Genomic DNA, 17,960 nt, shown 5'->3' on the forward strand with positions numbered 1-17,960 from the left:
CAGAAGTCCAGGGAGGTTGTTGGGTGTAACCTGCATGTTACGGAAATCCAGGGAGGTTGTTGGGTGTAACGTGTATGTTACGGAAGTCAAGGGAGGTTGTTGGGTGTAACCTGCATGTTACCGAAGTCTAGGGAGGTTGTTGGGTGTAACGTGTATGTTACGGAAGTCAAGGGAGGTTGTTGGGTGTAACCTGCATGTTACCGAAGTCTAGGGAGGTTGTTGGGTGTAACCTGTATGTTACCGAAGTCAAGGGAGGTTGTTGGGTGTAACCTGTGTGTTATCGAAGTCTAGGGAGGTTGTTGGGTGTGACTCGCTTGTTACCGAAGTCTAGGGAGGTTGTTGGGCTTAGACCTTTTGAAACTGATGATCTGAAGTTTATGTCTATTCAATCGATATCTTTTTTCCTATATTACTCAAACAATATGTCTGTATTTGATAGATGACAAGATTACTACATCGATCAGCTGCAATAATATGGGTTTAAAATGTGGCCCCAAGTAAATGTCCCCACATCGCTGTTGTAGTGATCTTGTACGCTCTTACCTCGGCACGGTACGCTCTTACCACGGTACGCTCTTACCGCGGCACGGTGCGGATTGCGGTACTTCGGTTCAGTCCGTTTTGGTTAGGTAAATGAGATAGGATCACAATGCAGATCACAATAAAATAAAGGTACGAAAACTGAAAATACCGAATGTTTGGACTGCATTACGGTATGCCGAATAGAAGGCAAACTACCTCGGTATACCGTTTCACCCCTACTTAATGCAGGAAGACAGTCCCGTTTGTAAGGTTCATGGGACAAGCGAGCGAGTGAGTGAGGACTGCTAACGACAACCAGCAATTGTAAAGCTGCTATTTGCGTCGAGAACTAACTGTGGATCCAGTGGGAAGGCTCAGTGACATGGCTGAATGCATGGCATGGAAAGCCTTGGCGGCTTTAATCATTTCTCGTGATATCTATCACAGGTTTGTCTGGCCCGGAATCGATTATTCACAAGTCACCGTTATAATTATGGCTTGTTCTTTTGTTTGTTTGCTTATTGCGATATCAACAATATTCAAGACATATGTCGGCGGCGTCTGCAAACAATCGACTCTGGACCAGACAATCCAGTGATCAACATCATGAGCATCGATCTACATAATCGGGATACGCTTTCATGTATCAACCAAGTCAGCGTGTCTGATCACCTGATCCCGTTAGTTGTCTCGTACGACAAACGTGGATTGCCGAAGACCAATTCTAATCACGATCTTCACGGGTACAGCGAGAAGTAAATGAAAATACTTCATGTAATGTCTGAATCAACCAGTTGAGTATTGCTGCTAAAAACATAACAAACAACAGGCTGCTGAAGGATCTGTACATACAGTGCTTTTAATACGACACATACACATATACAGACGCATGCTCAAACACACTTACAAATACACACACATGGTTTTCTATGTGTTGACTGTTTATAATGTAGTTGTGTACTGCTGTACGTTTAATCCTATTGCCCACAGGTTTGATATTCCATCAGATGATAACTAACTGTTGAATACACTGGTGAAATACCGCTATACTGAAAGTAACACTATCTCCATTCCAAACTAAAAGCCTATTAGAAACGAAACATTCTATGTTCCGACCCTGCTTCAAGATACATAAAGATTAGCGGATATAATGGATAATGAAGCATTGTTTTTTGTAAGTTGGAAGCAGAGATAGTAGCCATAGAACTGTAACAAGATATTTATTGATGAAACCTACAGCAAATTAATATGGCAACATAGGCTACATGCTGTATGAAATATGTCATCTTAAAATCAGTTTCCCAGGTTGGATGAGATCGGAATATAGAGAGGAAACACGATGCGATAAATACATTTAGGGAATCAAACACATACAGTTAGTACTTGTTCCCTTCATACTGACTGACTGGAGAGTATATGCCACAGTGTTATATGTCACACCAACGGCACCAACAATAGGAGAATCATAGCTACTGTAGTAGATGGTGCCTCTATACAGTCCCAGGTTCCAGGGGACGGCGTACAGTGTGGTCACCTCTGTACTCGCATTATTGGACACAGTCATCTTCATCAGTTTCTTCTCTACACCATAATACAACACACCTGCTGTCTGATCCAGGGTTACAGCATACACTTGGCTTCCTGTGGCTAATGTTGTCAGACCTTGATCATCATATGTCACAGTGAACAGTTTCCCTTCATTACTTCCATATATCCTCCTTCTCTTTGTGTCAGGAGCTAGTTGCCTTGGAGAACCACCATACTTGGATAAGTCAATGATGGCAGTGAAGTCTTTCCCCTGTGTAGACATGCGGCTGATTGAGTACCGTGGGCTGTAGGTGGATATAAATACGATGTCCCGATCTTCATCCACTGTCATGCCATATGTCCGTACTCGTTCTCTTAATACCGTCACGTGACGTGTAAAACTAAACTCAGTCAGTCATTATCCAGGGTAGATGACACTATCTTATCCGGGGTGCGTAGCCCTATGAGAAGTTTCCTTGTCTTTGTTGTATATGCAATACATGTGACCTCCTTCATGGTGTGGTACTGATAGACACTCAGGGAGTTACTGTGAATGTTGACTTGACGGAACTGATGTGAGGTACTTGACCAAATTGGAGCAATCAAAATCCTACTTTTCTCCTCCTCTGGTCTGAGTGTCGTTGTTGACACAGATGTCCTGGAGGCTGGTGTAACATCTAGAGGATGGGGGTAGAAGGAGACACCATGACATTTGATGTCAGCTTTGATATTTGAGACTGATGTGTCTCCTTCAATGTCGTAATTTGAGATTTGAGATTGGCATTGGTAGCGTCACACGTCTGAAGTACTTTTTCCAGTTTATGCTTATCGCTCATACAGATATCTCTGAAATTATCTTGATTCCACACATGTGCCTTCTTCGGGAGAGATTCGTGAAATACGGTCGCCTCGTTCTGGAAATCACTGAGTGATGTTAAGACAATGCTGAACTCACAGGCAGTTCTAATAATCCACAGAAGATGTTTTCTATCCTACACGGTTTACTCGGAAAACAGTCAATTGCAGCACTTCCTCATGGTGCAGATGCTCACCTAGCATCAGAATTTTACAGCTACTTTCTGGACAAGATCAGCAACATCCGCCAACAGTTTGATTCTGATATGGACAACGAACCATCTCCTCAATACACGGGCACCAAGTTTAGTTCATTCCGGGTTGTAACAGAAAATGAAGTCCGCAAAACCATCCTCGAGGCCAAACCAACATCGTGCAGCCTAGATCCTCTACCCACCAAGTTCATGTTGAAGATCCTGGACGTTCTCCTACCCACCATCACAGATATAATCAATGTCAGTATATCCACGGGTGTTGTGCCGGATTATTTTAAAAAAGCCATTGTCAAACCCCTTCTGAAGAAGCCCAATTTAGATCCGCAGCTACTCAAGAACTATAGGCCAGTCTCCAACCTATCGTTCATATCCAAAATCCTGGAGAAAATAGTTAAGAGACAGTTGCTGTACCACCTGACCTCAAATGATCTACTTCACAAGTATCAGTCAGCTTATAGACAGGCCAACAGTACGGAAACAGCATTAAACTGTGTGATGAACAGTGTGCACATGTCTGTTGACAGAGGGGGATATTGCTATGCTGGTATTGCTAGACTTGTCATCCGCCTTTGATACCATAGATCATAGCATAATATTGCATCGTCTCGAAAATACCTTCGGCATCACAGGGATACCGCTTCAGTGGTTTGAGTCGTACCTCACAAACAGGTCACAGACAGTCCTAATTGGTGATGAGATGTCCACTCTAGCCAGATTATTCTGTGGAGTACCACAAGGATCAGTGTTAGGGCCAATACTTTTTTACCCTTTATACAACACCTCTAGGTCAGTGTATTGAAGAACATCATATAACTCATCACTTCTATGCAGATGACTCGCAAGTACAGAACAGCTTTAAGCCAACACCCATCAGTCAATCTGAAGCAAAACATGCAATGCAACAGTGCATTGCTGATGTCAGTACATGGATGGAAAAGAACAAGCTGAAACTCAATTCAGACAAAACGGAGGTGATTTTGTTTGGACCTCTATCCAGGTTACGGAAATGTACTTTGGATCATCTGTCTATCGGGTCAGCTGACATCACCTTCAAGTCATCTGTCAAGAACCTCGGTGTGTACCTTGACTCCTCGCTGTCCATGGAAGATCACGTGAGCCACTGCTGCAAGGTCAGCCATTACCACCTGAGGAACATCAGTGCCATCAGACATTTGCTGACGAAAGACGCAGCTGCCTCCCTCGTGAGATCTCTGATATTCTCTCGATTAGACTATTGCAACAGTTTGCTCCATGGAATCACCAAACAACAAATCAGACGTCTGCGGCACATCCAAAACTATGCTGCCAGATTGGTCACTCGGACGAACATAAAGGCACACATCACACCAGTGCTAAACTCGCTTCACTGGCTTCGCATTCCTGAGCGAATCATTTTCAAAATTCTCTCACTCACTTACCAAGCTGTCCATGGTACTGGACCTGCCTATCTGAGTGATCTGACTGTCTCATACGTCCCTTCAAGAACTCTACGCTGTAGTCAACAACAGCTCCTTCGGGTGCCTGTAACCAAACTTAAAACTTTCGGCTCCAGATCCTTTTCTGTCTCAGCCGCTACTCAGTGGAACTCTCTACCCGAATCACTGAAGTTGATTCCATCTCTTGAAACTTTTAAATCCAGTCTTAAATCCTACCTTTTCAAGCACTATACGTAAAAGATACATAACTCATACCATTGTGGAGAACTCAACTGCCTCTGTTTCCATCGTTTGAGGCAATGCGCTTTGAGCATACCTTCATGGCGTGGATATAGCGCAATATAAGTGCCATTATTATTATTATTATTAAGACATGGTGTAATTACCTCTTCATCTGATGGTAGCCTTGCCTCAGATGCCGCAATTCAGAGACAACCTGACTTTTCAACATGTCCAGTTTGTTTAGGACAGACCCTAATACTGTCCTGACCACTACAAAAACAGATTAGGGAGATAGATGTCAGCAACCATGACATGTATTTGAACTCGGCCATCTTGTGGTCTGTACAAAAGCCTGTGAGATTTCCTTGTCCGTTAGAATAATGTATACATGAAGCCCTCCGTATGGTTCGACGTATCCTGCGAGTGACAGGTTGACGTGAGGTACAGGTTTATATCTACCGTGTAGCCAGAACGTAATCAGGGTTGAAGGTCGGTTGGTTACCACGTGATATGTCAGAACACTCACGCATCTCTATGTATATAATATGTGGAACACAGGTCTATCATTAGTGATTTAAGGATGTCAGGTTGCATTGCACAATCAATGTACTCATGTAGTCACGTTGGTGAAAACAACCATGCAATGTCACCCATAAACAACGTAGAGAGAGAGAGAGAGAGAGAGAGAGAGACAGAGAGACAGAGAGAGAGAGAGAGAGAGAGAGATAGAGAGAGAGAGGGAGGGAGAGAGAGAGAGTGGGAGAGAGAGACAGACACAGCCAAACACACAGACAGACACACACACTCAGAGACACACACATACATACAGACACGCACGCGCACACACATACGAACGCACGCGCGCACACACACATACGAACGCACGCGCGCACACACACATACGAACGCACGCGCGCACACACACATACGAACGCACGCGCGCGCGCATGCACAAACAAACACACACACACACACGTACACATACCTCCCTCACATAGCTCTATCATTAGTACTCATGTAGTTGGTGAAAACAACCATGCCAGGTCACCCCTAAACAACGTAGAGAGAGAGAGAGAGAGAGAGAGAGAGAGAGAGAGAGAGAGAGAGAGAGAGAGAGAGAGAGAGAGAGAGAGAGAGAGAGAGAGAGAGAGAGAGAGAGAGAGAGAGAGAGAGAGAGAGAGAGAGAGAGAGAGAGAGAGAGAGACGCACAAACACACACACACACACGTACACACACCTCCCTCAGGTCCATGCGAGTTTCACAGTAGTGCCTTAAACTAACCATTACGACTCCAAACGGGGTCAGGGTTTATCACTCTCAGTTTAGTGACAAGTTCTTCATCAAATGCGTCATCTGTCAGGGTTCCTTGCATTGAAAAGAGTAACAATAATCAAACCAGGAAGTGAATAGTTATTCCAAAGGCTGTATGTGTAACTATACTATAAAGTCAGTCAGAACATGAAACACTCTTGCATTCCTAGTATCATAACTCATGTAAATATCACCAGGAGAGCATGTTGTCTGATATAGATACATTCTTCCATCTTCTATGCAATGGTTTAGCTAGTGAATAGGCAATACCACGATGCTTAATGTACTCTCAGTATTTAAAGGGATAAAATGGGAATAACACACGTACACACAGAAACACAGACACAATCACACAGACACAGGCACACACATACAGATACCCGCAGACGCACACACACACACACACACGTACACGCATGCACATAATCACATACATACATACATACATACATACATACATACATACATACATACATACATACATACATACATACATACATACATACATACATACATACATACATACATACATACATACATACATACATACATACATACATACATACATACATACATACATGGACAGAGACACCTACACACATGGACACACAAAGACACTCTCGCTAGAACAAACTTACACGTGCATATACACGTATATTTCACGCGCGTGATACATACATACATACATACATACATACATACATACATACATACATACATACATACATACATACATACATACATACATACATACATACATACATACATACATACATACATACATACATACATACATACATACATACATACATACATACATGGACAGAGACACCTACACACATGGACACACAAAGACACTCTCGCTAGAACAAACTTACACGTGCATATACACGTATATTTCACGCGCGTGATACAAGTGCACACATCGTGACTGCTACCTTCAACTCTAATACATGTCACCCCTCCCTAACTGTACACCTACTTCAGCCTTGAGATAGTGTCATTACCGTGTTTACGAATAGCCTTGTGATAAACAAACCTTGGCATGATGAATACAAAGTCCAGCATAACTGGTTCGCGTTACACATGGAGACTCTGACATCATGGGTATTTTATAACTCATGGCCAAACTGTTCGGAAGCTCGTCAGATGGCGCTCTTACCTCACTACCTTAACACTCAGTAGTGAGGTTTGTTGGTTTGTACTCTGACTTTGTCCTACCCAATACGGCACCCGTGAAGAGCGACCTCCTCGTAGTGGGTGCTGGGTAACGCCAAGAGCTCTTCGACCCACCGTTGTGGACCGTTTGCCGTGGTTGCGCCCCTTGTGTCGGTGGAGGACGGGAGTCTGGTGGTTGAGGGCACTGGATCTAGGAACAGTGTTCCTTTGCTCAACACACCACTTCGCCCCTTACTTCACCTAGACGGGTGGTTGAATGGGCCCGATTCAACCAATCGGCTGGTCATGCCGAGCCCTGAGCACTACATTTCGTTGCTCTATAATTTATTGGCTTGGATTTATTTGGACACAATATTGACATGTTTGGTTTTGTGTATATATTGTATGAAATATGAATTTTCAAATTTGATAAAATTTGCCAAGATACTGGTGCCAGAAGGCGGTGGCTCTTGGGCCAATCTGGTAGACTGATTACTTGTTTAATCTTTCTGCTGGAGTATATCATCCGGGTATCCCTGGTGCTGCAAGTTGGAGATCCACTTGTTATTAGCACTATCTTTATGATACTCCGTGGTGGATGGGGAGCTCGGATGATGAAACAATATACATTCAATATGGCTTACGAAACTCACTCTAAAAAACTAAACGTCCACTTGACAACGATGATGAACAGCGACCTTCACAGTCTATTGATTACTGGTTTACAGTGATTGAGACTATGGATCAAATGCCTCTGAAATTAAATCCGTTTGCAGTCTCTAAAGGCATTCATGGCATTGCAGGAGACGTGAAAAACATTAAACGCTTGCGTTCAGGTGCTTTGTTAATCGAATGTAGCAAACGACAGCAAGCATCCAAACTCCTTCCCCTTGAATCACTTGTTGGTATACCTGTTTCAGTTTCTGCGCACCGTACTCTTAACACCAGCAAAGGTATTGTACAACGGGATCGATTGTTCGTTGACATGACAGTACTGGATATAGTCTCAGAAATGTAAAACGGTTTACCACCCGTAAAACTCAAAAATCCATCAAACAAACACCTACCCCTTTTCTTTTTCGTCTCCAAATGCTCCTCAATCAATAAAGGCAGGTTACTGCAATATCAGGGTTGGCACATACACTCCCAACCCTCTCAGATGTTTCAAATGTCAGAAGTTCGGCCACGGTTTGAACACCTGCACATTGTCTGTTACATGCGCTCACTGCAGTGAGAAGACGCATGTGACGAACGATTGTGACAGCAACTTTAAAAAGTGCACCAACTGCTTTGGAACACACTCATCTTCCTCTAAGGAATGCCCGATGTGGAAACAGCAGATGGAGATTAATAAAATTAAATTCACTAAAAACATCAGTTTTGCAGAAGCTAAAACACTCGTACAAACCCCAGAAAGACCGAAACATATGCGTCAATCACCAGAACGTTATCTGATACAACCCCCAAACAGTCCAAAGTCCTAACAACGTCAATAACCTGTCAAACAGATTTGACATGGGTGAAAACTACTACTCCCGAGAAGTTTTCACGGACACCAGAACAATCAACTCAAACAACAGTTATAACTTCATCCCAAATCCAATCTTAGTCTCTGGGTAATCGTGAAACATCTATACCACAGGATAAATCACCATCTCAATCAACTGCAAATGTCCAACAGGCCGTTAAAAGCAAAACGAAACCAAGGCCAGATTCAACTAAAAAACTTCAAAGTGGCAGAGTCTCAAAGGGATCAGACAACCAAGTTCAACTCTATAATAACTATGGTTCACTAGGACATGGAAGTGTCCGAACACTCTCACTCAAGTGCACACAGCTTGTCGCCCACTACAAAAGTGCAGGGTAGAAGCCCAATCATCCCACCTAAAAGATAGTCCATTCCAAAAAATATAGTACAGTGGAACTGTAGAGGATTAATTTTAATGAGTTACAGCTATTAGTCCAAGATTTTGCACCATCAACTTTCTGTCTGCAGGAAACATACCTGAAGCAGACAGATACTTTTAATTTACGTGTATGTTACGGAAGTGAAGGGAGGTTGTTGGGTGTAACCTGTATGTTGCGGAAGTCAAGGGAGCTTGTTGGGTGTAACCTGCATGTTACGGAAGTCAAGGGAGGTTGTAGGGTGTGACTTGCATGTTATCGAAGTCAAGGGAGGTTGTTGGGTGTGACTTGCATGTTACCGAAGTCTAGGGAGGTTGTAGGGTGTGACTTGCATGTTACCGAAGTCAAGGGAGGTTGTTGGGTGTAACCTGTATGTTACGGAAGTCTAGGGAGGTTGTTGGCTGTAACGTGCATCTTACCGAAGTCAAGGGAGGATGTTGGGTGTAACCTATATATTGCGGAAGTCAAGTGAGGTTGTTGGGTTTAACCTGTATGTTGCGGAAGTCAAGGGAGGTTGTTGGGTGTGACTTGCATGTTACGGAAGTCAAGGGAGGTTCTTGGGTGTAACCTGTATGTTACCGAAGTCAAGGGAGGTTGTTTGATGTAACCTGTATGTTACGGAAGTCAAGGGAGGTTGTTGGGTGTAACCTGTATGTTACGGAAGTCAAGGGAGGCTGTTGGGTGTGACTTGCATGTTACCGAAGTCTAGGGAGGTTGTTGGGTGTGACTTGCATGTTACCGAAGTCAAGGGAGGTTGTTGGGTGTAACCTGTACATTACGGAAGTCAAAGGAGGTTGTTGGGTGTAACCTGTATGTTACGGACGTCAAAGGAGGTTGTTGGGTGTGACTCGCTTGTTACCGAAGTCTAGGGAGGTTGTTGGGCTTAGACCTTTTGAAACTGATGATCTGAAGTTTATGTCTATTCAATCGATATCTTTTTTCCTATATTACTCAAACAATATGTCTGTATTTGATAGATGACAAGATTACTACATCGATCAGCTGCAATAATATGGGTTTAAAATGTGGCCCCAAGCAAATGTCCCCACATCGCTGTCGCGGTGTTGTTGTAATGTGGAGCTCTGAACCGTTGCCTTAATGCTAGGGGTGAAACGGTACGCTCTTACCACGGCACGGTACGCTCTTACCACGGTACGCTCTTACCACGGTACGCTCTTACCACGGTACGCTCTTTCCATGGCACGGTATGGATTGCGGTACTTCGGTTCAGTCCGGTTTGGTTAGGTAAATGAGATAGGATCACAATGCAGATCACAATAAAATAAAGGTACGAAAACTGAAAATACCGAATTTTGGACTGCATTACGGTATGCCGAATAGAAGGCAAACTACCTCGGTATACCGTTTCACCCCTACTTAATGTAGGAAGACAGTCCCGTTTGTAAGGTTCATGGGACAAGTGAGCGAGTGAGTGAGGACTGCTAACGACAACCAGCAATTGTAAAACTGCTATTTGCGTCGAGAACTAACTGTGGATCCAGTGGGAAGGCTCAGTGACATGGCTGAATGCATGGCATGGAAAGCCTTGGCGGCTTTAATCATTTCTCGTGATATCTATCAAAGGGTTGTCTGGCCCGGAATCGATTATTCACTAGTCACCGTTATAATTATGGCTTGTTCTTTTTTTGGTTTGTTTATCGCCATATCAGCAATATTCAAGATATATGTCGGCGGCGGTCTGCAAACAATCGGCTCTGGACCAGACAATCCAGTGATCAACATCATGAGCATCGATCTACATAATCGGGATACGCTTTCATGTATCAACCAAGTCAGCGTGTCTGATCACCTGATCCCATTAGTTGTCTCGTACGACAAACATGGATTGCTGAAGGCCAATTCTTATCCCGATCTTCACGGGTACAGCGAGAAGTAAATGAAAATACTTCATGTAATGTCTGAATCAACCAGTTGAGTATTGCTGCTAAAAACATAACAAACAACTGACTGCTGAAGGATCTGTACATACAGTGCTTTTAATATGACACATACACATATACAGACGCATGCGCACACACACTTACAAATATACACACATAGTGTTCTATGTGTTGACTGTTTATAATGTTCCTCACCGATACAGGTTCACGGCTGTACGTTTAATCCTATTGCCCTCAGGTTTGATATTCAATCAGATGATAACTAACTGTTGAATCCACAAGTGAAATACCGCTATACTGAAAGTAACACTATCTCCATTCCAAACTAAAAGCCTATTAGAAACGAAACATTCTATTTTCCTACCCTGTTTCAAGATACATAAAGATTAGCGGAGGTAATGGATAATGAAGCATTGTTTTTTTGTAGGTTGGAAGCAGAGATAGTAGCCATAAAACTGTAACAAGATATTTATTGATGAAACCTACAGCAAACTAACATGGCAACATAGGCTACATGCTGTATGAAATATGTAATCTTAAAATCAGTTTCCCAGGGTGGATGAGATCGGAATATAGAGAGAAAACACGATGCGATTGATACACTTAGGGAATCAAACACATACAGTTAGTACTTGTTCCCTTCATACTGACTGACTGGAGAGTATATGTCACAGTGTTATATGTCACATCAACTGCACCTACAATAGGAGACCGATAGCTACTGTAGTAGATGGTGCCTCTATACAGTCTCAGGTTCCAGGGGACGGCGTTCAGTGTGGTCACCTCTGTACTCACATTATTGGACACAGTCATCTTCATCAGTTTCTTCTGTACACTATAATACAACACACCTGCTGTCTGATCCAGGGTTACAGCATACATTCGGCTTCCTGTGGCTAATGTTGTCAGACCTTGACCATCATATGTCACAGTGAACAGTTTCCCGCTGTTACACCCCATATATCCTCTTTGTGTCAAGAGTTATTTGCCTTGGATCACCACCGTACTTGGATAAGTCAATGATGGCAGTGAAGTCTTTCCCCTGTGTAGACATGCGGCTGATTGAGCGTTGTGGTTGAAAGGTGGCTATAAATACGATGTCCCGATCTTCATCCACTGCCATGCCATATGTCTCTACACGTTCTCTTAATACCGTCACGTGACGTGTGTCCAGGGTAGATGACACTATCTTATCCGTGGTGCGTAGCCCTATGAGAAGTTTCCTTGTCTTTGTTGTATATGCAATACATGTGACCTCCTTCATGGTGTGGTACTGATAGACACTCAGGGAGTTACTGTGAATGTTGACTTGACGGAACTGATGTGGGGTACTTGACCAAATTGGAGCAATCAAAATCCTACTTTTCTCCTCCTCTGGTCTGAGTGTCTTTGTTGACACAGATGTCCTGGAGGTTGGTGTAACATCTAGAGGAGCGGGGGTAGAAGGAGACACCGTGACATTTGATGTCAGCTTTGATATTTGAGACTGATGTGTCTCCTTCAATGTCGTAATTTGAGATTTGAGATTGGCAGTGGTAGCGTCACACGTCTGTAGTACTTTTTCCAGTTTATTCTTCTCTCTGATACAGAAATCACACGAATTCTCTCGATTCGACATACCTGCCTTCTTCAGGAGAGAGTCGTGAAATACGGTCGTCTCGTTCTGGAAATCACTGAGCGACCTTGAGACATGGTGCAACTGTCTCTTCATCTGATGGTAGCCCTGCTTCAGATGCCGCACTTCAGAGACAACCTGACTTTTTACCATGTCTTGAAGAGACTCTCCTGGTAGAATCTCGGCCATGGCTTCTCTCACTTCATCCCGGATGTTTTCCTTTAACTCAGCTCTCAAGGATGCCTTGACAACATCTATGGTGTTTAGTATCCTTTTCTCCATAGCGAGCATGCCCATCTTATTATCAAGCAGATCCCGATCACACTGATCCAGTTTGTTTAGGACAGACACCATACTGTCCTGACCATTACAGAAACAGATTAGGGAGATAGATGTCAGCAACCATGACATGTATTTGAACTCGGCCATCTTGTAAACTGTGCAAAAGCCTGTGAGATTTCCTTGTCCGTTAGAATAATGTATACATGAAGCCTACTCTGTAGTCTGAATGTAAACATGGTTGAAGGTCGGTTGGTAACCACGTGATGTCAGAACACTCACGTATCTCTATGTATATTATATATAGAACCTAGCTCTATCATTAGTGATTTAAGCGTCTCAGGTTGCATTACACAAGTAATGTACTCATGTAGTCACGTTGGTGAAAACAACCATGCAAGGTCACCGAAAGAGAGAGAGAGAGAGAGAGAGAGAGAGAGAGAGAGAGAGAGAGAGAGAGAGAGAGGGAGGGAGGGGGAGAGGGGGAGAAGGGAGAGAGACACAGACACACACACAAACACGTACACACACACTCAGCGACACACACATACACACAGACACGCACGCGCACACATTCGAACGAACACACACACACGTACACACACCTCCCCCACGTCCATGCGAGTTTCAGAGTAGTGTCTTAAACTAACCATTACGACTCCAAACGGGGTCAGGGCTTATCACTCTCAGTTTAGTGACAAGTTCTTCATCAAATGCGTCATCTGTCAGGGCTCCTTGTATTGAAATGAGCAGCAATAATCAAGCCAGGAAGGCTGTATGTGTAACTATACTATGAAATCAGTCAAAACATGAAACACTCTTGCATTCCTAGTATAATAACTCATGCAAATATCACCAGGAGAGCATGTTGTCTGATATAGATACATTCTTCCATCTTCTGTGTAATGGTTTAGCTAGTGGATAGGCAATACCATGATGCTTAATGAACTCTCAGTATTTAAATGGATAAAATGGGAATAACACACGTACACACAGAAACACAGACACAATCACACAGACACAGTCACACACATACAGATACGTACACGCATGTACACACACACGCACGTACACGCATGTACATAATCACATACATACATGCTTACATACATGAACAGAGACACCTACACACATGCACACACAAAGATAAACCCGCTAGAACAAACTTACACGTGCATACACACGTATATTTCACGCGCGTGATATAAGTGCACACATCGTGACTGCTACCTTCAACTCTAATACATGTCACCCCTCCCTAACTGTACACCTACTTCAGTCTTGAGATAGTGTCAACACCGTGTTTACGAAGCCTTGTGATAACGAAACCTTGACATGAGGAATCCAAAGTCCAGCGTATCTAGGTCGTGTTATACCTGGAGTCTCTGACATCATGGGTATTTTATAGCTCATGGCCAAATTGTTTACAGGCTCGTCAGATGGCGCTCATACCTCACTACCTCAACACTCATTAGTGAGGTTTGTTGGTTTGTACCCTGACTTTGTCCCAACCTGGATAACGGCTGTCTGTTAATTATCGAGTCTGGATGTAATTTAGCTACTGAGCATTCATCCACGCTACTGGGATACGAAGACATCCGTCAACCAAGTCAGCCAGCCTGATCTCCAGATACATTTAGTTGCCTCTTATCTATCCATATGGGTTCGTTAGTACAGTACGTGTAAAATTATGTTTCTGTGGATGAGCATGTGGCACAATATCGACCTACCTCATTGTGGTGCAGGGCGTCCCTTTTATCAAGTGACGTCTGATTTACACACTGTTGTAGTTGAATCAGAGTTAAGACATATCACTGAAGGGTACACGTACGTGACACTCATATCTGCTGTAACAGTGACCGCCCGGTGACGGTGGCATGTCTGTAAGTACAGGGAACCTAACTTCGTGCAAACTGGCAGCCCTGCCAAAACCAGTCATGTCACTGAACCACTTCATTTGTGTGATTCCGTCCAACATATGGTAGTTGCCCGGATGTTGTGTGGGTGTACTCTGGATGCTACTTATTTATAGTGAGGTTGTGTGGGTGGGAGATGCATTTTGCTATTTGTCTAGAGAGTTTGTTAGTTGTCACTTGCATGTTTCTGCACTCCAGCGAGGTTGTTGGGTGTGACGTGAATATTGCTGAAGTCCAGGGAGGTTGTTAGTTGTGACTTGCTTGTTACTGAACCTAGTGAGCTCGTTGGGTGTGAGTTCCATGTTACTGATTTCTAGTGAGGTTGTTGGGCATGACTTACTTGTTACTTCTAGGGAAGTTATTGGGTGTGGCATACACGTTGCTGAGGTCTAGTGAACTTGCTGGACATAACATGCACGTTGCTGAAGTCCAGAAAGTATTTAAAGGTGGGATGTAGATGTTACTGACGACTAATTACGTTGTTGGGTGTGACATGCATATTGCTGAAGTCAAGTGAGGTTGCTGGGTTCGGCATACACGTTGCCAAAGTCTTGTGAGGTTGTTGTGATTTGACCTGCATTTTGCTGAAGTCTAGTGTGTCGTAAGAATGGGATGTAGATGATACTGAAGACTCATAATGTTACATATGTCATATCACCACGACTTCCACGAATGGAATTGGTAGTCCAGACTGCGGACTTTGTGTACTCCTCTGATAAGTGTAAATTGGCACGGCTCCCACGGCCGAAGGCAATGATACACAGACTGGAAGTCGCGATAGCTGAGTGGATTAGGCGGCTGACTTTGTGTGTTGGCGATTAGGTGCCTGACTCTGAGGGTGTGGGTTCGAATCCAAGAGTACAAGAAACTGTAATTTACTAAGAAAGTGTAATCCCAAATATAATATATGTTACATTGATCGTTTACTAAATGGCATTGTGTAAGCATAATGTGTTTGGGTGTGGCATGCATATGGCTGAAATTTAATGAGGTCTGATGAGGGAAGCATGTTGCTGAAGTCTAGTGAGGTGGTTGGGTCTAACGTGGAGGTTTCTGAAGTCTAGTGAGGTGGCTGGGTCTGACGTGGAGGTTTCTGAAGTCTAGTGAGATGGTTCGGTCTAACGTGGAGGTTTCTGAAGTCTAGGAAGGTTTTGGGGTGTGAGGTGCATATTATTGAAACCTTGTGAGGTTGTTGAGTGTAACATGCACGTTATTTAAACCTTGAGAGGTTGTTGGGTGTGACATGCATATTATTGAAACCTTGTGAGGTTGTTGGGTGTGACATGCATGTTATTGAAACCTTGAGAGGTTGTTGGGTGTGACATGCGTGTTATTTAAACCTTGTGAGGTTGTTGGGTGTGACATGCATGTTATTGAAACCTTGAGAGGTTATTGCTGAACTCTAGCGAGGAGTAGCATGCACGTAGTGAGGTTCCTCGAACGCCACATGCATATTGGTATAGTGTAGTCAATCTGCTGAAGACGTTTGAAAGTGTTCTTCTTCTGTTGTCACACGCACATGACGTGAACTTATCCAAAAGATGGCACCACGTTCATGTCAGCTTGCTCACGGATGTAGCGTTTGCTGTCATGTGGATATGTGTTCCGAATACCAACACGGGACGGGCCTGTTTCACGGCCACAACACAAATATACTGCACATACTGGTGCAGAGTACATGGATCAGACACCCACGTGTTCTCTCAGCTGTTTACGGTAAGGCGCCGACTTTAACATATCCATGTGCTCTTCAACAAGAACTTCATTTGACGCCATGACACTGACAAAAATATCACAGATCACTTAATTTATACAATCATATTCATCGTGATTATTCATAGTCCTTTATTAGCTTCTAGACACTGACACACACATGTATATTCCAAAAAGGCAAAATTCTTCCATTCTTGAAGCGTCATGTTCTTAAAAGTTTGCTATGGATAAACATAGTTCGTATTCAAAACGTTCGTCCTTTAGAATATCAGCTTGACCTTGAATAAAATTAGGAATTTCAGGTGTAGGTAATTTATTCGATATCACGTATTTATTTACATCTTTCTGGTAACATATTGGACACGTTTCCCCATGTTGGGAATCAAACCCGGACCTCCGGCATGGTGAGTCAACGCTTTAACCACGCTGCTACCGCGTCCTGAGGTTTAAGGTTGAATCAGATGATGAATGTCAACGTCATGTCTCACACGTCTAAACAAATCATGCTTGTGTCTGAAATGCAGAGACCAAATAACTCGTTGGTGTTTTTACAGGCAACGAGAAGGACATCATTTTAATTGAATCTTTTCAAAATGTTAAAGACTGCAACAGAGAAATCCCATTTGGCAAATAATCACCTTTACTCAAAATAATGACGTCACATTATTCATCATCAATAAACGTCATTTACATCAGTTTAGTGTGCATTCTAGTTTGGTGTGGTATCTTCATGCATTCTTTATTTTTACTGACATCTTTTCTTCAGAGGATTACAACGACGTTAGGATCATGCAACGTGGATCATCATTAACTTCCGGTTTAACAACTGACGTTCATCAGGACCATTTAATAAGTTCTCGTGTCATTTTGTTGCAGTTTTAGTTCCTTCCACCGTGATGCAGTCCTCCCAGTCCGGCCAAAATGTCGCTTTCATTCGTTTGCAATACTCCACCAGATTTGTGAACTTTTATGATAGAAAACCGAACGGGAGGATGATATTTCACACGTCTTTTCCCCTTGGTATGAACCACTTAGTTTAAAATGTTAGCACATAGCTTTTCCCTCCTTATGTTCATACATATTCATGCGACTGCCAATGAAATATTCTCAATCAAATTTGAGAATCTTTCTGAAAGAGAACTGTTGTAGAGGGTCTGAACTTACGTAAATGATGTTATCTTATGTTTACATGTCATGATGCATATTCTTATAATTCCGGGTTCAGCATGATATGATAACTGTTCAAGAAAATCCCAGACCATTTATCCCTTTAACCAAAACAAATCAATCAATAAAAAACAATCAATTAAATCATCCATGAAAAACAGGCAATCTATTCATAAATCAATAAATCAATCAATAAATCAATTAATTCATCATTCAT

At 43.0% G+C, this 17,960-nt stretch overlaps 1 protein-coding gene and 1 long non-coding RNA gene across 2 annotated transcripts; both read right to left on the reverse strand.

Moving 5' to 3' along the window:
• Nucleotides 1–1,353: 1,353 nt before the first annotated feature.
• Nucleotides 1,354–13,155, reverse strand: LOC124261684. The gene is made up of 2 exons (XM_046696032.1): nucleotides 12,043–13,155; nucleotides 1,354–2,267 (listed from the first exon to the last, which is right to left on the reverse strand). The coding sequence occupies exons 1-2, from the start codon at nucleotides 13,095–13,097 to the stop codon at nucleotides 1,877–1,879; spliced, it is 1,446 nt and encodes a 481-aa protein (XP_046551988.1). The 5' UTR covers nucleotides 13,098–13,155; the 3' UTR covers nucleotides 1,354–1,876.
• Nucleotides 13,156–16,655: 3,500 nt separating this feature from the next.
• LOC124261701 lies at nucleotides 16,656–17,733 on the reverse strand. The gene is made up of 2 exons (XR_006894401.1): nucleotides 17,215–17,733; nucleotides 16,656–17,089 (listed from the first exon to the last, which is right to left on the reverse strand). It is a non-coding gene; the product is annotated as an uncharacterized LOC124261701 (long non-coding RNA).
• Nucleotides 17,734–17,960: the final 227 nt, after the last annotated feature.

The sequence above is a fragment of the Haliotis rubra genome, unplaced genomic scaffold (assembly GCF_003918875.1).
Source record: "Haliotis rubra isolate DU_JTF1 unplaced genomic scaffold, ASM391887v1 Scf804, whole genome shotgun sequence".
Classification (NCBI taxonomy): domain Eukaryota; kingdom Metazoa; phylum Mollusca; class Gastropoda; order Lepetellida; family Haliotidae; genus Haliotis; species Haliotis rubra.

What these genes read in the sequence shown, in the direction of transcription:
- LOC124261684 (XM_046696032.1), bottom strand. Translation starts at nt 13,097, where the DNA reads ATGGCCGAGTTCAAATACATGTCATGGTTGCTGACATCTATCTCCCTA. An exon ending in AAGTACGGTGGTGATCCAAG is followed by an intron (nt 2,268 to 12,042) that starts GCAAATAACTCT and finishes TGGTTCTCCAAG; the next exon opens with GCAACTAGCTCCTGACACAA.